Here is a 15,226-nt window from a genome sequence, read left to right as displayed (position 1 = left end):
GTAATTTGCCCCTTGCTTATTTTATGGCCTCCACCCAGCTGAGTTCTGTTAACTCAATGCAGCGCAAGGATTCGGCCTGAACCATTAATGTTTGCATGGCTCAGTACCACACAGGCTGGGCTGAATTTTGTGATATTTTTGCAGAATGGTGCAGTGAGCGGGAAATATGGGAGTGGAAACCGCCGGCCCCAGACATAGCTTCCCCGGTGTATTTTTAGCCAGTCAGTGCAAAAAAGGTTAAGGGATGGGCCACATGACCCCCCACAGAAATAGACCCCCCCAATGCAATACCCTCCCCTTCCCCTGACAGAACAGCCCCATGACATTGCCCTGGCACAGCCTGGGCACTGCCCCTGACACTGCCCTGGAGGTGCCGGGGGGGCAGTGCCAGGGTACAGCCCAGGTATGAGCCTCCTCCCGGAAACTGTACTCACCTATGTGCCTCGGGCAGGTTCTGCTCGCCAGGTGCATGTCGTGGGGCCTGTCCTGATTCAGTGGACAACCTAACGCTGGAAAGGCCTGATGATAACACTTAAATCTGTGCAAATGGGGATCCCAACTTTCACAGGGGGTTGGTGGGGTATCAGGAAAATCCCACTGGTGCAAATCGTGTTTTTGGTCTCTTGCGAGATTTCAAATCCCTATCGCCATTTTCACCTGCGCCAAACGGGGGCACAAAATCCTGGCCACTGCATTCATCCACTGGATCAGATGGAAAGGACACCTTCTAATTAGTTTGCATGCTTACCTGACAAAATAATGCAGTAACAAATAGTCCAAACTCAAAGAAGCGATCTTTTAAGATGCTCATGCAATAATGGGAAAACAATCACACAAACAGGTATTAAACCACAGCGAGTGATACTTCAGTAATAATTTTTGAAACATTTTTCACTTCTGCACTCTTGTATTCGTAGACTTCTGCAGATGAGGTCATTACTCTGAATTTTACACTTATTGAAACCACCTGTCTGAACAATAATGACACAGCACCAGACATGTGTGGACCAAAGATTCCTGCTACAGCAGTAAGTAACTTACCCTCTGGGTTGTATTACTCTTTATTGATGTTTGTATCAGGTAGGACCTACCGTTATTTTAATGAGAATCTAGTACATCCAGTAACAGTTCACTTTAAAATCTCCATTCAACATCAATGTCTAATCTGACATACTTATTTTGTAGGGCTCTGCTGTCTGTTTAACCAAGCAACATTATGACATTTTTGGAGAACTGTTATACCACAGATTAAGGTGCAATGTGACTCAAGACTGGATAGTGTATGCAAATGATGTCACGGTAAGCACCAGTTTACTCAATGCAGTACATCATATTTATTTATGTATTTACCTTAAAATTTCATTCAGTAGCTCAGCTGGTTAAGATGATGAGCACCATGTGGACCTGGAGAATCCTATGTTTGATCCCCAGTTTGTGTTCAGTTGCAGGAATCTTCGAGTGTCCCAGGATGTAGCAATTATGCACACTCCCTTGGAAGCGTGCACACACGTGTGTGATCTGGAGTTGGTTGCACAAGTTGAAAATTCAGGGAGTGGAACCCCTTCCTGTTAACGAAGGGCACTCCCTGATGCCCCCGTGCATGCAAGGCAACATGAGTGCTATCAATTACCCCCTAGACCTGGGGCATCCTGGCATCCATGGGCTGTCAACTACATAACATTCCATATACCACACTAAACATTAAACAACAAGGAAATGTCACTGTTCCATATTGGTACTAATACAAAGCTATATCAGCACATTTTCACAAAGAAAACAAACACACGGTATCATCCCTCGCAGGTTCTTCAACAAAAATGAAGGACAAGCTTCGAATATGTTACCATGTCCGAACTTTGTGGTAAAAATGATCAGTTCACCAATATGTGACTTGTTCCATGTATCAGTGCCATTCTCCATCCAGGAGCCATAGCTGTGCAGGCTTCATGTCTCACCAAAACCAAATCCTGGCATCCACTGGTGCTCAAGGTGCAGTTGAACATCCTTGACTTCCAGTGTGTTTAACCCACGGTAACGTGACAGTTACATGTAGCACTCACCATACCAGCAACAAAGGTATCGTCAGTCTGAGAAATCATTTCTTCAATGTGCCATCAGGTGGCCCATTTGGATCAATGTCGCGCACCAGCCCCGGCAGCATCTTCTTGCTTCAAACTGGATTGCCTTCTGGGTTCATACATTCACTTGAGCCCAGTGTTCCAGGACCCAAGTATCTTAGAAACAGTAACAGCAGCCTCCAGGCATCTGCAGCCACCAGCAAGAGCAAACACAACCTGCAACTGGGAAGTGCTCTCATAATTAACCAGGCCAATTCTTATTAGCAATAGCCTTCAGCTGTGAAGCTTGAGGCTGCTCACAGTCAAAGGGAGTTAAAGTGACCGCCAGCATATCACCACATACAGGGCTCGGTCGTGGAAGTGTTTGGTAGGACAGACAGGCAGCAGCTGTAGTTGCCCATGTTATGGGTATCCACAATATTTAAAGGTGGCTTGAAGGCCTCACAAACAAAAAGCACCCCCCAGCCTCGCCAAGGGCTGACCCCCGACCTGGAACGCTTCAGCAACCCCCTCCCCGACCAAGCTCAATCTCGGAGATATCTCCCATTCCTCCCAAGCACTGGGGCAGCAGCTCCAGTGCCCTTGAGCTACTTGCCCGAAAATGTAAATGGCTACTCACTCCCTCAGCAGCCATTGCGCCAGCTTCATGTTTTAAAAAGAATTGCAAAACGATGCCCGCCTGATTCCTCGCTGGGGAGGTGGTTAATTCCCGAGCGGCCGTTACATTCAAATTCAATTTCGCGGATGAGATAAAAATTAATGCAAATAGTGATATGCTCGCCATACTTGGGTGCGGTCCGGCAGGGAGTGGGCTGGTTAGACATCAAACTGATTCGTGCCGGATTTTGGCCTTTCCCGCTATTTAACTGGAATGCCCAGATTGCGCCGGGAGCAACGTGGTAGCTAAATCGCGCCCTATATATTAGATGGCACAATGTACTTCTTGTTATGAAACAATGCATCATATGTATCTTGAACAATGCCATTGTTCTATAGATAAACCAGCATTGTTATTAATTGCACATCAAATTCATGGCTATTCCACTGAAGCATACCTGCTTTCCTGATAAGGTGAAGACTATTAAGCATCAGTACTGCACTTCTGAAAAAGCTCCCAGAGTGTTGTTTGTCTGTGTGTCATACTCATGGAGCACTTTAATTTTGTGTCTTTAGGAAGTGTTCGGAAATGGAACAGATTCCTTAGGATTGCAATCTGAGAAGCCAGTAACACCTGAACCCACAATGAAATCACGTGTTGATCCTACAATTGAGCACATAACTGAACCACCCGCTGAGCCCCAAAACCCAGAAGAACCGATGAGCTTGGTGAATGAGGCCAAGCCCATTGCATCGACTGGGATCAGCAAATCTGACCTGTCAGATGAGTAAGAAAGGAAAGGGGGTACACCTTTCGAAAGAGCTTCTGATTCACGTTTATTTTCAACCAAATCTTTTGTCAGATTGTGATTTTTGTTCTGATAGCCACATATATCAATAAAACAACGAGAGACTGTGATCAGAATGGCACAGTATATGCTAAGTTTTCTACCCTTCTGATAATGTATAAACAATTTAATTAAATAAAAACTGCTGGAATTACACAGTAGGTCTAGAGCAGCTGAAAATAGGTCAATATTTTCTATGTAGACCCTGTAAAAATCGAAAACATCTCAATGAGACCAATAAATACAATTAGAAAACAATCTGCTTTGATGATTTGAGTGTTCTTGTGGTGTGAAATAATCATTGTTTGTGCAAGTAATACTGGAGCGTAAATGCATGTTGCACATGAACCTGACATCAGAAAACTGAAATCCAATACAGTACCTCAGCTCAAATAAAACAATGACTGATAACCGAAAGATGATACTCTTCCATAAACATGGGATAGAATTTGGCATCCTCCCAATCTTTCGCTGCAACTTTGGAAAAAGGATTGGCAGAACCACGGGTGAGAAATGGAGGAAATGGCTATTATACCATTGCCTTGACTTTTTGCTGAACTGCCAAATTGATGGTTGGTGGTCAGGATAACCTGGCCTCAATATAGGTTCAGCATAATATGCACCAAACAACTCTTCATTTTAGGACTAGTGTGGAACAAAGAACTGCCATATTTCGATGTTATAGATCAAACTGAGAACGTATCAATGCAATTAACATAGTGAGTCTTTCTCACCTAATTCCAACCCCCCCCCCCCGCCCCCAACGACACACACACACACACACACACACACTGGCTAGGCTAGCAACTCAAATAAAATCCTGAGAAATATCAATTTTCCACCTTTGCTTTGAGGCTCCTTTCCCATCTTTAAGAGTTTTATTAAAAGCAAATAAGAGGTAATGCAGCAAAGGCAACATGATAAAGTGTGAACGTCATTGTCCCTGATGAAAGACACATGGGGTAGGGTTGCTAACTAGGGTGACCAACTCCCACAGGGAAGATGAAAGGACACTCTGGCACCATGGTTCATTAGAGCGTGGGTAGGCTGCAGTGCTCCCAGAGACATTAAAAACGGGTTTGGGGGGATGGGGAGACTGCAGAACGGCGAAGGTGCGGCAACGGTAACAATTATGAGGCAAACAGCATCACGGATGCATGCAAGCTGGGATACCGAACTGTTGCCTCTATTACAGGGATAGAATAAGGGATGGTCAGTCACCCTGTTGCCAACCCTTTAGGAGTTGGAGCCCAATATTCAGGTCACTGCTGTGTGCAACCCTGGAGAAACAAAATCATCAGGACATTAAAAAATATAGGTTTTTTTGCTGTCATTTTATTTAACCAAATAAAAAGATATTGAAAATGTGCAAAACACCCGTGTGGCTGACAGTTAAGCATCATCCAGTGGGGTAAATGGGACTTTCTTTCCAGATGGTGTAGCGAGGCGGTACATCAAAGGATGGGTGTGCTGGCCAACTAATGGCAAGAGCCTGGGGCAAGTCAAACGATGAAACCTCCAGAAATACACTTATCACAGCTGGTAATGCTTATGTGGGGGTAATTCTAATCTAACACACACTGTGGAAAACACACACTGATATGACAGTGACAATGATATTTTTATAATTCAGTCATCTGAGATGATTTACCATTTTGGAGAGTTTACATTTACATAATATCTTTCACAACTTCACTCTGTCCCAAAGTGCTTTGCAGTCAATGAAGTACTTTTGAAATATAGTTACTGCTGTAACGCAAGAGAAAAAAATAACTGCAAGACGACAAAGTAATAATGTAATACCGTGATTGTAGCTTTATTGAAAGTATCGTTATTGAAAGTATGTTTGGATCTATCTCAGTAAATAACATTGTGATATATTAACTCATTCTATCTAGGTTTAGATAACATTACACTGCAGTTATAAATGCTGGGTAAGTACAATACTCTTACTCAAAAGCTACAAACATGACCCAGCTTTTAATCAGTAGAAACAAATTCAAAATAAAACACAAGTAACACCAAGCTGTCATATTGAATAAGCATCATCACTAAGAAATTTTGCAAAAGGACACAAATGGCAGCTCGGATTCACATCAAAAACATTAGTGATTTACCAGAAAAATGCACATTTAAACTGCAACACGGTGTTGGCTGTAATGCTGTCAGCTGTTGAAGGTTTTAAATGGCAAACCATTCAGATGCACAAAATTCCCCATCTTACTGTGTCTCCAAATTCTGAAGTTGCCATTCTTCGTTGAACGTAAGAAATTAAATACAGATATTTTTTGTGTGTTTTTGTGAACCTTTATTGATAATGGAAAGCAACTATTGTTTGACATTTCAAATATACAGACAGAAATAGGCCATTTATCTCTTCACCTTTGCTTTGAAATGTTGTTAGCCATGGTAACTATGCCTCTTTAATACCAATTTTGTTCATATTCCCCAATACATTTACTTCTTTCAAGTAAATACTCAATTTGTTTCTAAACATTTCAAATCGTTGTGCATCTATTGTCATCTGGAGCAGTGCATTCCACATTGTCACATCTTTTGTGTGAAACAACTTTAATGTCGGTTTTAACTGGCTCAGTTTGAATTTCATGAATTACCTTTGTTCCAGATTCCCTATTCGAGGAATGCAGATTCCCATCCAACCTGCCAATTCCCTTATTTTAAACATATTTAACATACATTACACACATTTGTATGTGATGAGCACCATTTGATATTGTTTGTGTTATTGTGTCACTATCCTATGGAGATCGATACATTGCAAAGTAAATTATACTTTTACATTTGCTTACAATACTGTTACAGCAACTGACATTGCAACACATCACATAGTACACAGCCACATAAAGATTAAACGACAATACATTTCAGAATGTAAGCCACTTCATTTATTAATTCACAGTGTGTAATAAATGTTGTATTTGTGTAGTCTTCATACTATTTATTTCATTATATTCCTATATCTGACATTGGCCCCTTATTAGAAACAGTGCTTTGTTTATTAGGATCATGACACATGACATGAATGCCTGAAATTTGTTTTACAGGTTTCGTCTGAGGGACCTTCGTCTTCTGCTGTAGTAATGCCTGAGCGTATGTTGCCTTGAGAAGTTCATCATGTAGTTTTGCTTACGAGTCCTACAATGAAAGAATAAAAGAATGAAGCTGAATAAAGCACAGAAATGCTTAAAAAAAAAAGAGCTCCATTAACTTCGCTTTCCATCTTATGTAGACTTCACCTGCAGCAAAAGTCAGCTGATGAGTTTTCTTGAAGCGTCTCAGAATTTGCAAAATCAATTTTAGTTTGTGACTATAGTGGGAGAAAACTGAATACCAATAAATCACCCCTTTTACAGCACTCAGATACTTACAGGACCACTTCCACGTGATCCAGAGCCCACTGGTCACGGCCTGGTCCATTATGACGTGACTGCCACCACCGGAGCTGTACACCTTTAACTCGTGCCTCCCTGCAGTAATAAAGATCAAGATGTTAGCGGTTGAATAGTTTTATAATATTTGTGGTCATTTTGTTTGTTAAGTTTTTAGAAATAGTGATTTCCTGTATAAGGTACAATTGGCTGCAATAGCTACAAGCTCCAGCAGAGAAAATGCCCATTTGGAGAAAACAGAATCTATATATGTATATATATTTCTTGAAAATAATTTTATTTGGTTCTTAACATTTTAATCTTTTATACATAAAAAACAATGCAAAACATCAAGAACAGTAGAACCCCCTCCATTCAACCAACCAACACCCCAATAACTCAAAGAACCCCCCCCCCCCCCCCCCGCCCCCAACCACTATGCTAATGTTCTCTGCATCGTTCCAATTGCAGTATATGTGCTGCTGAAGCAAGCACGGGATAACTGAATACAAAGGTATTTATCCCTTTGCTCAGGTCAGCTGGCATCTCCATGCAAGATTGGGGATCTCTATTTTATAAGGAAGCAGGCAGGTTAGCACTAATCACACTGTCTGTGCGGAATCTGCACGTTCTCCCCGTGTCTGCGTGGGTTTCCTCCGGGCGCTCCGGTTTCCTCTCACAAGTCCCGAAAGACGTGCTTGTTAGGTGAATTGGACATTCTGAATTCTCCCTCGGTGTACCCGAACAGGCGCCGGAGTGTGGTGACTAAGGGATTTACACAGTAATTTCATTGCAGTGTTAATGTAAGCCTACTTGTGACACTAATAAGGATTATTATTAATATCAGCAGGGTTGTCCGTGACTACATCCCGGGATTTATACAAATTGACATTACTTTTTTTGTATGATCACGAAACACTTGAAAAAGAATACTTCCTGATTTTGTTTTATGTAGCAAAAGATATTTCCACAAATGCAAGTAGTGTTACAGTTTATGCAGTACTATTTTGCTATCACTGGGTGGTGCAAGTGCACTTTGTGAAGTCCTTGAGTCATCAAGCACTACCAAAAGGTTCAAATGCAGTTAGTTGTAGATCAGAGAAGCAGGGTCCACCCTCATATGGACCCAAAGATATATGTATTGTCAGCACTAATCACAACAAATTGGTATTGCATGTTGTTCCTGCAGATTCGATATCAATGAAAACTCCAGTTTTATCTCGTTTTTCTTTACATACATATCTGTGCAAACCACAAGGATGGAGGAATATATAATAATTTCTTGGATTACCACATGATCAAACACAAATTACAAATCAGATACTATACATCGGATAGAAAGAAAGAGTAAGTATTGATATTAAGACCCATTTTGTTTGAGTCTTTCTGCACACCCACACAGTTTTTTCCTTTGTGGAATAATGGGGAAAGTGGTGGAAGGATTCCCGAGCTGATTATCAGCCCATTGAACCGTGGTATGAACACTGGTGAACCCAGAGCCTTTGTGCAGTGTTAGGGGTGCTATCATTGTGCCACCAAGACCTCCAAACCTATTAATACTTCCATGATTAGCAAAATAATTGTTTTTATGACTCATTATTAGTTCAATGTGTCAATCAAACAACAAAGTCAGGGTCAAAGTGAGGAATCAATTAGGGAACAAAGAAGCTTCATTCATTCTGATCTGATTGTCCAGCTGGCAGATGCGGCTGCTGTTATAGCATTTTTCCAGCTATGGTGGGACACACTGGGCTGGATTCTCCGATCCTGCGGCTATGTCCGCAGGATCGGTCTGGTCTTACGACCAGAAGGTCGGCGCCGCCCCCGCACCGATCCTCCCTCTGGTGGGGGGCTAGCAGCCGCACAGTGTAAAGCCCCCAGCTTTACCTGCAGATACGGCCGTAGAATGGGCAGGTCCGTGGACGCGCATGGGCACGGCGATGGCCTGCGGCGGCCGCGCCATGCAACATAGCGCCAGCCGCGCACGGACTCAGCCTGGCAAAAACTGCCACCCCCCAGTAACCAGCCGTCCCACCCCCGGCCCACCCCCTGCCAGCAGAACGGCTCTCCCCCAACTGTGGCGGCTCTGAACTCAGTCCGCGGCCGCCACGCGAGGTCCCCGAACAGTGTGAGCACACGCGAGCGATGCCATCGGGGACTCGGCCCATCGGGGGCGGAGCATCGGGGTGGGCCTCAGGTGACGTCCTGAGGCCGTCCATATCGCATGCGGTGTACTCTGGAGTATGCCGTTATTGCAGGGTTGAACATACAAACTCCACACAGATAGTGACCCAAGGCCGGAATTAATATGTATGTCAGGATCCTCTGCCAGTTATCAGAGTTGAATCATTGGAATATTCAGGTATAAATCTGGCAGGGTATGGGAGCAGTTCCTTGGTTGCCCATCATTTTTTAAATTAAAAAAAAAAATTTAGAGTACCCAATTCATTTTTTCCAATTAAGGGGCAATTTAGCGTGACCAATCCACCTAACCTGCACATCTTTTGGGTTGTGGGGGTGAAACCCACGCAAACACGGGGAAAATGTGATTGGTTGCCCATCATAACTGGTGAGCTGCAGTGAGGTGCCCACCTGGAACCCATATCTTGCCACAGGCATTTAATGAGGCTTCAAAATGGCTCAGCTCTCAGTCCAACACTAACAGGCTGCCAAGCTATATTGGGTGCAACTGAAAAATTCTCAGATTCTTTTATCTAAATTGACGAACTGAGGAAAATATCATATTGTTCTCCCTTAATGGGCTGAATGGCCTCCTTCTGCACGGTAAATTCTACGATTCTCTCCCATGGTGATCATCCCACCCCATTGTGACCATCCAAAAATAAGCTCATAACAAGTCTGGTGCCGTTAATCCATCGCCCTGTGCTCATTGACTTACATGGTCTCCAGGTTAAGCAACACCCTGATTTTAAAATTTGCATCCTTGTTTTCAAATCCCTCCACAGTCTCACCCCTTCCTATCTTTTAACCTCCACCAGCCCAATAACCTCCCACGATATCTGTGCTTTACAATCCCGGTTGTCATAATATACACCCGTATATCATGGTGCAGACAGACACACTGATGGACACACAGTGGGACCAATCAACACACACAACATCGCAGCCAATCACCAGTTAGAGCACACGCACTATAAAGACAGGGGGCAACAGAGTTCCCGCTCATTCGAGCTGCAGCTTCCTAGTAGGACAGAGCTCACAGCCTGCAGCACAGACATTCACCATGTGCTGAGTGCATCGACTGGTTAGGACAAGGCAAAGGTCTTTAGTTAAAGCTAGTATCGTGTTAACCTGCAGTGAAAGTATGTTAAACAGTTAATGACTCAATAAAATAGTGTTGCACTATTTCAAGTGTTGGTGACCTGTATATGTTCCACGGATCCAGAACGCCCAACACAACACTGGTCTCTTGCACATCCCCGATTTTAATCCTACCGCCATCGATGGCTGTGTCAACAGCTATACAGGCACCTCGCTCTGCAATTCCCTCCCTACCTCTCTTTCCTTCTTTAAGGTGTTCCTCAAGACCTAGTGCTTTGACCAAGGTTTTGGTCACCTGGCATATCCCCTTATGTGAGTTAGTGTGAAATACCGTTTGATAAAATTTCAGAGAAGCAACTTGTACATTCCCAATGCTGAAGATGCTCTATAAATACAGCAAGTCTTTGTTGTTGTCAGTAGAGAGGGAAGACACACTAAATTGGTCCCTGAAATTAGGGGGTTGTTCGACGATGAGAGGCTGAGTAAATTGGGCCTGTATTCTTTGGAGTTTAAAAGAATGAGAGGCGATCGCATTGAAATATACAAGATTATGAGAAGGTAGGTGTTGAGAAATTGTTTCCATTGGTCAGGAAATCTAAAACATGGAGCACCGCCTCAGATAAGGGGCCGATCATTTAGAACTGAGATAAGGAAAAATCACTTCACTCCAGAGGTTTTGAATCCTTTTTAATTCTCTACACCAAAGGGTTGAGAATGCTTCATCGTTGAATATATTTAAGGGAGGCAGAGACAGATTTTACATCTCGCAGAGAATCAAGGAATCTGGGGAGCATGCAGGAGAGAGAAATTAAAGCCCAAAATTAGCCACGTTCATATTGAATGATGGAACAGGCTTGACGGGTCATATGGTTGATTCCTTTTGTCACTATGTGCAGTAATGGAAGTACTTTTCGGATGATTTCTCGTGTTGCTTATTTCTGAAATAATACATTTATACTTTGCTGGAAATGCTCAACCTAGAATCTTCCCAATGGCATGTATAACTGTACCAATAGGGGAATTCTGAGTCCATTATATTTGTTATTACAGAAGTAGATCTTGACCTCTTATGTATGTTAGAATTGAAATGTTTGCGAGATTTCTCAGCTCAGAAGATTAGATACTTACAGAGGGACATTGTAAGATATTCTCTGGGCATGTACGAAATCCTTTGGTTGGTGCTGAGCAATAACATGCCATGTGATTCCGCCATTCAGACTGTACTGCAGCAGAATGGCCTTGTCTGCGATATTGGGATCTGTCAGGTCAGCATTGCAGCTCACTGTCTCCGATGTGCTGCCAATCTGCAGCACAAACATGATTTTGCTAAAGAGAAAACACATTTTCAGTTTTGCAAATATAGCATCAAAACTCAGAAAAAAAATAGCTAAGCTCAGTACAAGTTAAGATTCCCTTGGATTAAGTGTGGTAACAATCTCAGGAAACGTACAAGCAATTTTATACAAATTAAGTTTTGTAACGAAAAAGGAAAGTCTGGAGGGATTAGATTTTTTGTCCAAAGAGTCTTCCCATCATTTGTTAAAATAGAAAAAGTGACACAGATTTTACTCAGTGTTTTAAGTAACATTTTTGAATCTCCTTCACATCAGGCTGCCCTCATGACGTTGCTGAACCTGGAATTGCTTCCTGGAGCAGTACCTTGCACTTTAGTGAGATTTGCAAATTTGGACTAGCATTCACGATGAGCAGGAGTCAGGTAGCCTTGGGTGAATACCTTACTGGACTGCATTAGGACAATTTACCAATGACAGGGATCCAGTGCCCAGGTCGGTGTGCTGTCAAACTGGAAGCACCAGTCTGGGATGGAGATTATCGAACCGTCACAGAGTAGCCTGAATCAAATGACAACTTTCATGGCAGTTCTGTGCTGGGGCAGGAAATCTGCAGTGCAAATTTATCTTCATATAGGCACATCTAAGCATCCTACTTCAACATTTCCATCATACAATTTAGGATTCAGTGATTCAAGGTTTACTCTTTCTTGACTGCTTTGCAGTTTACTTGAGCTTTATCTGACACTATTGCTCCTCCAATGTCATATGCAGGAATTGTTTTTTTACATTTTCTTTTCAAATGGTGTCTTCTGAAGAATACAAAGGTTTTTTTGCCCCTTTCGGCAATGCGAAGCTCAACTCTCATAGTTATTTCTCAAAGGAAATGTACCTGGCCCTGGTCAGATCCAGAAGTTTGGTTACGGCCTGTCTCATCTGGCAGCCGTTGAAGTACAAAGACTCCCCGTGGGCATAGGGTGCCAGCTGACCACATCCACTGCCAATTGCTCCTCCTTGAATTACCTGCCAGTTTATTTCTGTGACACGCGGTGACTCAAAGTTGTCCTTGATGTAACTGGGCAGGTCATTGATTGCAACAGAACAGTCATCTCCTGCAAAACAGAGATAAGCAGCTTTTAGGTAAGGTTGAAAGAGAATTATGGAGTTATATTTTTCAAAAGGCAACGTGTTTCAGACCAAACTGTTTCCAGTTTTAACATAGGCGGAATGAAGAACAAGCAACAAATCCTGTATCAGGAGGCAGGTTGGTCATTGAAACTTTTGAAAGGGGCTACAGCTTTTATTACCGAACAAATTTTCTTATTTTTAAAAATTTATACTGACCAGGTTATGCGGACCTTTGGAAACTCGGCAAATATAGGGCAGACATGGTTTGACATATATATCTGGTGATGAACATCTTGTAGGCAAGGACTGTTTCATTCGGATCTAACAAGTTAATCTGAATATAACCTCAAACCTCCATGACTCTTCAAGACCATCCCCCAGCAATCTGTTCGATTCCACAATCACCCCCCGTTATCTTGCCTTCGCTATCCGTCTAATTGCCCAGCTCCACAATCTCCTCTGAAAGCCCATGGAACCCCTCTCTGACCTCTCCTAAACCCCACCTTGATCTCCAATCCCCCTCCAATCTTTTCTAAACCTCCAATTCCCCCCAATCTACTACCCCCTCTCTGATTTCTCCATTAGGCTCTTTAGCACAGGGCTAAATCGCTGGCTTTGAAAGCAGACCAAGGCAGGCTAGCAGCACGGTTCAATTCCTGTAACAGCCTCCCCGAACAGGCGCCGGAATGTGGCGACTAGGGACTTTTCACAGTAACTTCATTTGAAGCCTACTTGTGACAATAAGCGATTTTCATTTCATTTCATTTCATTTAACCCCCGTCCTTTGAACTTCATAGTTTGCTCCCCAACTGCCACCATTGATCAATGATCCCTTCATGACTAACCCCTAACTCCTTGTCCCTACCTCTTCCCCACCAGTCTCCATCCCAATGACCAGAAAACCTACCTGATCCTCGGCTGCAGCTTTTCCTGGAAAAATCAGACTGGTTACCGGATCAGGATTTAATTTTTTTTCAAAAAAAACAAATGATGTGGAGTTTGATAACTCCTCCTCTCATCCAGCAAATATCAGGGCCAATGTTTTATTTCATCTGGGTGTCACTGCTGCCTCCTCCCTTCCTATTGTGTAGCTCCTAAATCTCCTCCAAGAATCTGGAGTCTTTCACTTCCTCAGTGCTTCTTACTTGAGGAGTCCGCAATCTTCTTCCAGAACGAGAGTCTTGTGCAGGACAGATATTAGGGTTTTAGATGAATGTAGTGCTGATATTGTCCCCCAGCCTGTCAGATACCTCCTCCCTTAGCAGCACTGAACTGGGTTCATTTTAAATAGAAAAATTTGAGCCAGTACCTTGATAACCTTCGTCACAAATACAGATTGTTCCAGTTCTACAGTATCCGTGCCCACTGCAGAGCTTGTTACAGGACTCTCCAATGTATACATTGTCAATTCCCCAGCTTTGTTTCTCTGTGACGCCCTCCTTCTGAATCCATCGGAACCGAGTGGCGCTGAAAACAGAATCAGCAACGTTTATGTAGCTGGTGATTAGCGTGCCGCTGGAACAAGGAACTAGCACTTGATTTGGTTCCGGGGAGTGGAAGAGAGCAATTTGAGGAGTTAAATTTACGGAGATATTTGGGAACCGGTTTAAGATTCAACAGAATGTCATGTGAGAGTACCTTTAAGAAATGGATGTTTAAGCAATGTACCTTTAAGAAATGGAGCTGATCATATCACTGAAGTGATGTCAGAGGGTGGGGGAGCTGAGCTCACTTCTGCTATTTGAGTTTTAGTTTGAGAACGCAGCTGGGAGTGTCTGTGTGTTTTGCTGTGAGCTGCATGAAGAAACACAGAGCTGGTCTGTTGATTTCTGCAATCCGAAGACTATAAATATATTGAATGTAACCTAATGTGCTCCTATTTTTGAAGGTTTGAAGTCTTTTGGATGTTTAAAGGATTATTTAGTGTTGTAGTCTTTTGGGGTTATCTTTGAAGTAATGGCTGTTAAGATATTCAATGTTTGTTTTTAAAAGGTTAACTTGAGTTTATAGAATAAACATTGGTTTGTGTTAAAAAAACACTTGTCCATTTCTGCTGTATCACACCTGGAGAGTACGCCGTGTGCTTCCCACTCCACAATCTATTAAAAGTTGTGGGTCGGTTGAACTCCATGAAACACTTTGGGGTTCTGTAAACCTGGACCCATAACAAGAAGTAAAGGAAAATAAGAAGTGGGAAACTGATTGGGGAGAAAAAAGGCAGTCTACACTGAGATATAAAAGGGACTTGGTCCAGATTAAATGGAAAGTCAAAAGCAAAGTCAGAGATAAGTCAGGAAATCATAGGCCAATTCATCTTATTTCACTTCCAGGCAATGCACTGGAATCTATAATGAAAGATCAAACTTTAAAGCATATGGAAGAAAGATAAATTAACCAGGGCTATTCAACACTGATTTCGAAAAGGCAGGTCATGCCTGACCTACCTTATTGAAGCCTTTGAAAAAGAATCGAGAAATGCAAAGGGTGAAGTTTAAATGGATTTTTAAAACACATGAGATAGGATACCACATAACAGACTTTGGTAACAATAGGAATTAAGGGACATACAGTCACATGGATTGGATGACAGATAGCAAAGTGCAATGTAAAAT

At 42.6% G+C, this 15,226-nt stretch overlaps 2 protein-coding genes across 3 annotated transcripts in view; one reads left to right on the top strand and one right to left on the bottom strand.

Annotated features, from left to right (window-relative positions):
• Nucleotides 1-3,781, top strand: part of LOC140387678 (kininogen-1-like) — a 46,725-nt gene extending 42,944 nt beyond the window's left edge. The window contains exons 8-10 of the mRNA XM_072470872.1: nt 918-1,028; nt 1,186-1,299; nt 3,252-3,781. Of these exons, the coding sequence (XP_072326973.1) occupies nt 918-1,028; nt 1,186-1,299; nt 3,252-3,467 (441 nt within the window). The 3' untranslated portion in view covers nt 3,468-3,781. The remainder of the gene's footprint in view (nt 1-917; nt 1,029-1,185; nt 1,300-3,251) is intronic.
• A 1,534-nt stretch (nt 3,782-5,315) lies between these two features.
• LOC140387945 (reelin-like) overlaps nt 5,316-15,226 on the bottom strand; it is a 520,778-nt gene continuing 510,867 nt past the window's right edge. For both annotated transcript variants that reach the window (XM_072471313.1, XM_072471312.1), the window contains exons 61-65: nt 13,924-14,081; nt 12,379-12,598; nt 11,323-11,520; nt 6,913-7,011; nt 5,316-6,679 (exon numbers count right to left, since the gene is read on the bottom strand). In XM_072471313.1, coding sequence (XP_072327414.1) covers nt 6,583-6,679; nt 6,913-7,011; nt 11,323-11,520; nt 12,379-12,598; nt 13,924-14,081 — 772 coding nt within the window. In that variant the 3' untranslated portion in view covers nt 5,316-6,582. The remainder of the gene's footprint in view (nt 6,680-6,912; nt 7,012-11,322; nt 11,521-12,378; nt 12,599-13,923; nt 14,082-15,226) is intronic.

Source organism: Scyliorhinus torazame, chromosome 13 (assembly GCF_047496885.1).
Source record: "Scyliorhinus torazame isolate Kashiwa2021f chromosome 13, sScyTor2.1, whole genome shotgun sequence".
NCBI classification, from domain to species: domain Eukaryota; kingdom Metazoa; phylum Chordata; class Chondrichthyes; order Carcharhiniformes; family Scyliorhinidae; genus Scyliorhinus; species Scyliorhinus torazame.
The sequence above is the reverse complement of the archived record's forward strand: the minus strand, read 5'-3'. Positions and strand labels throughout refer to the sequence as shown.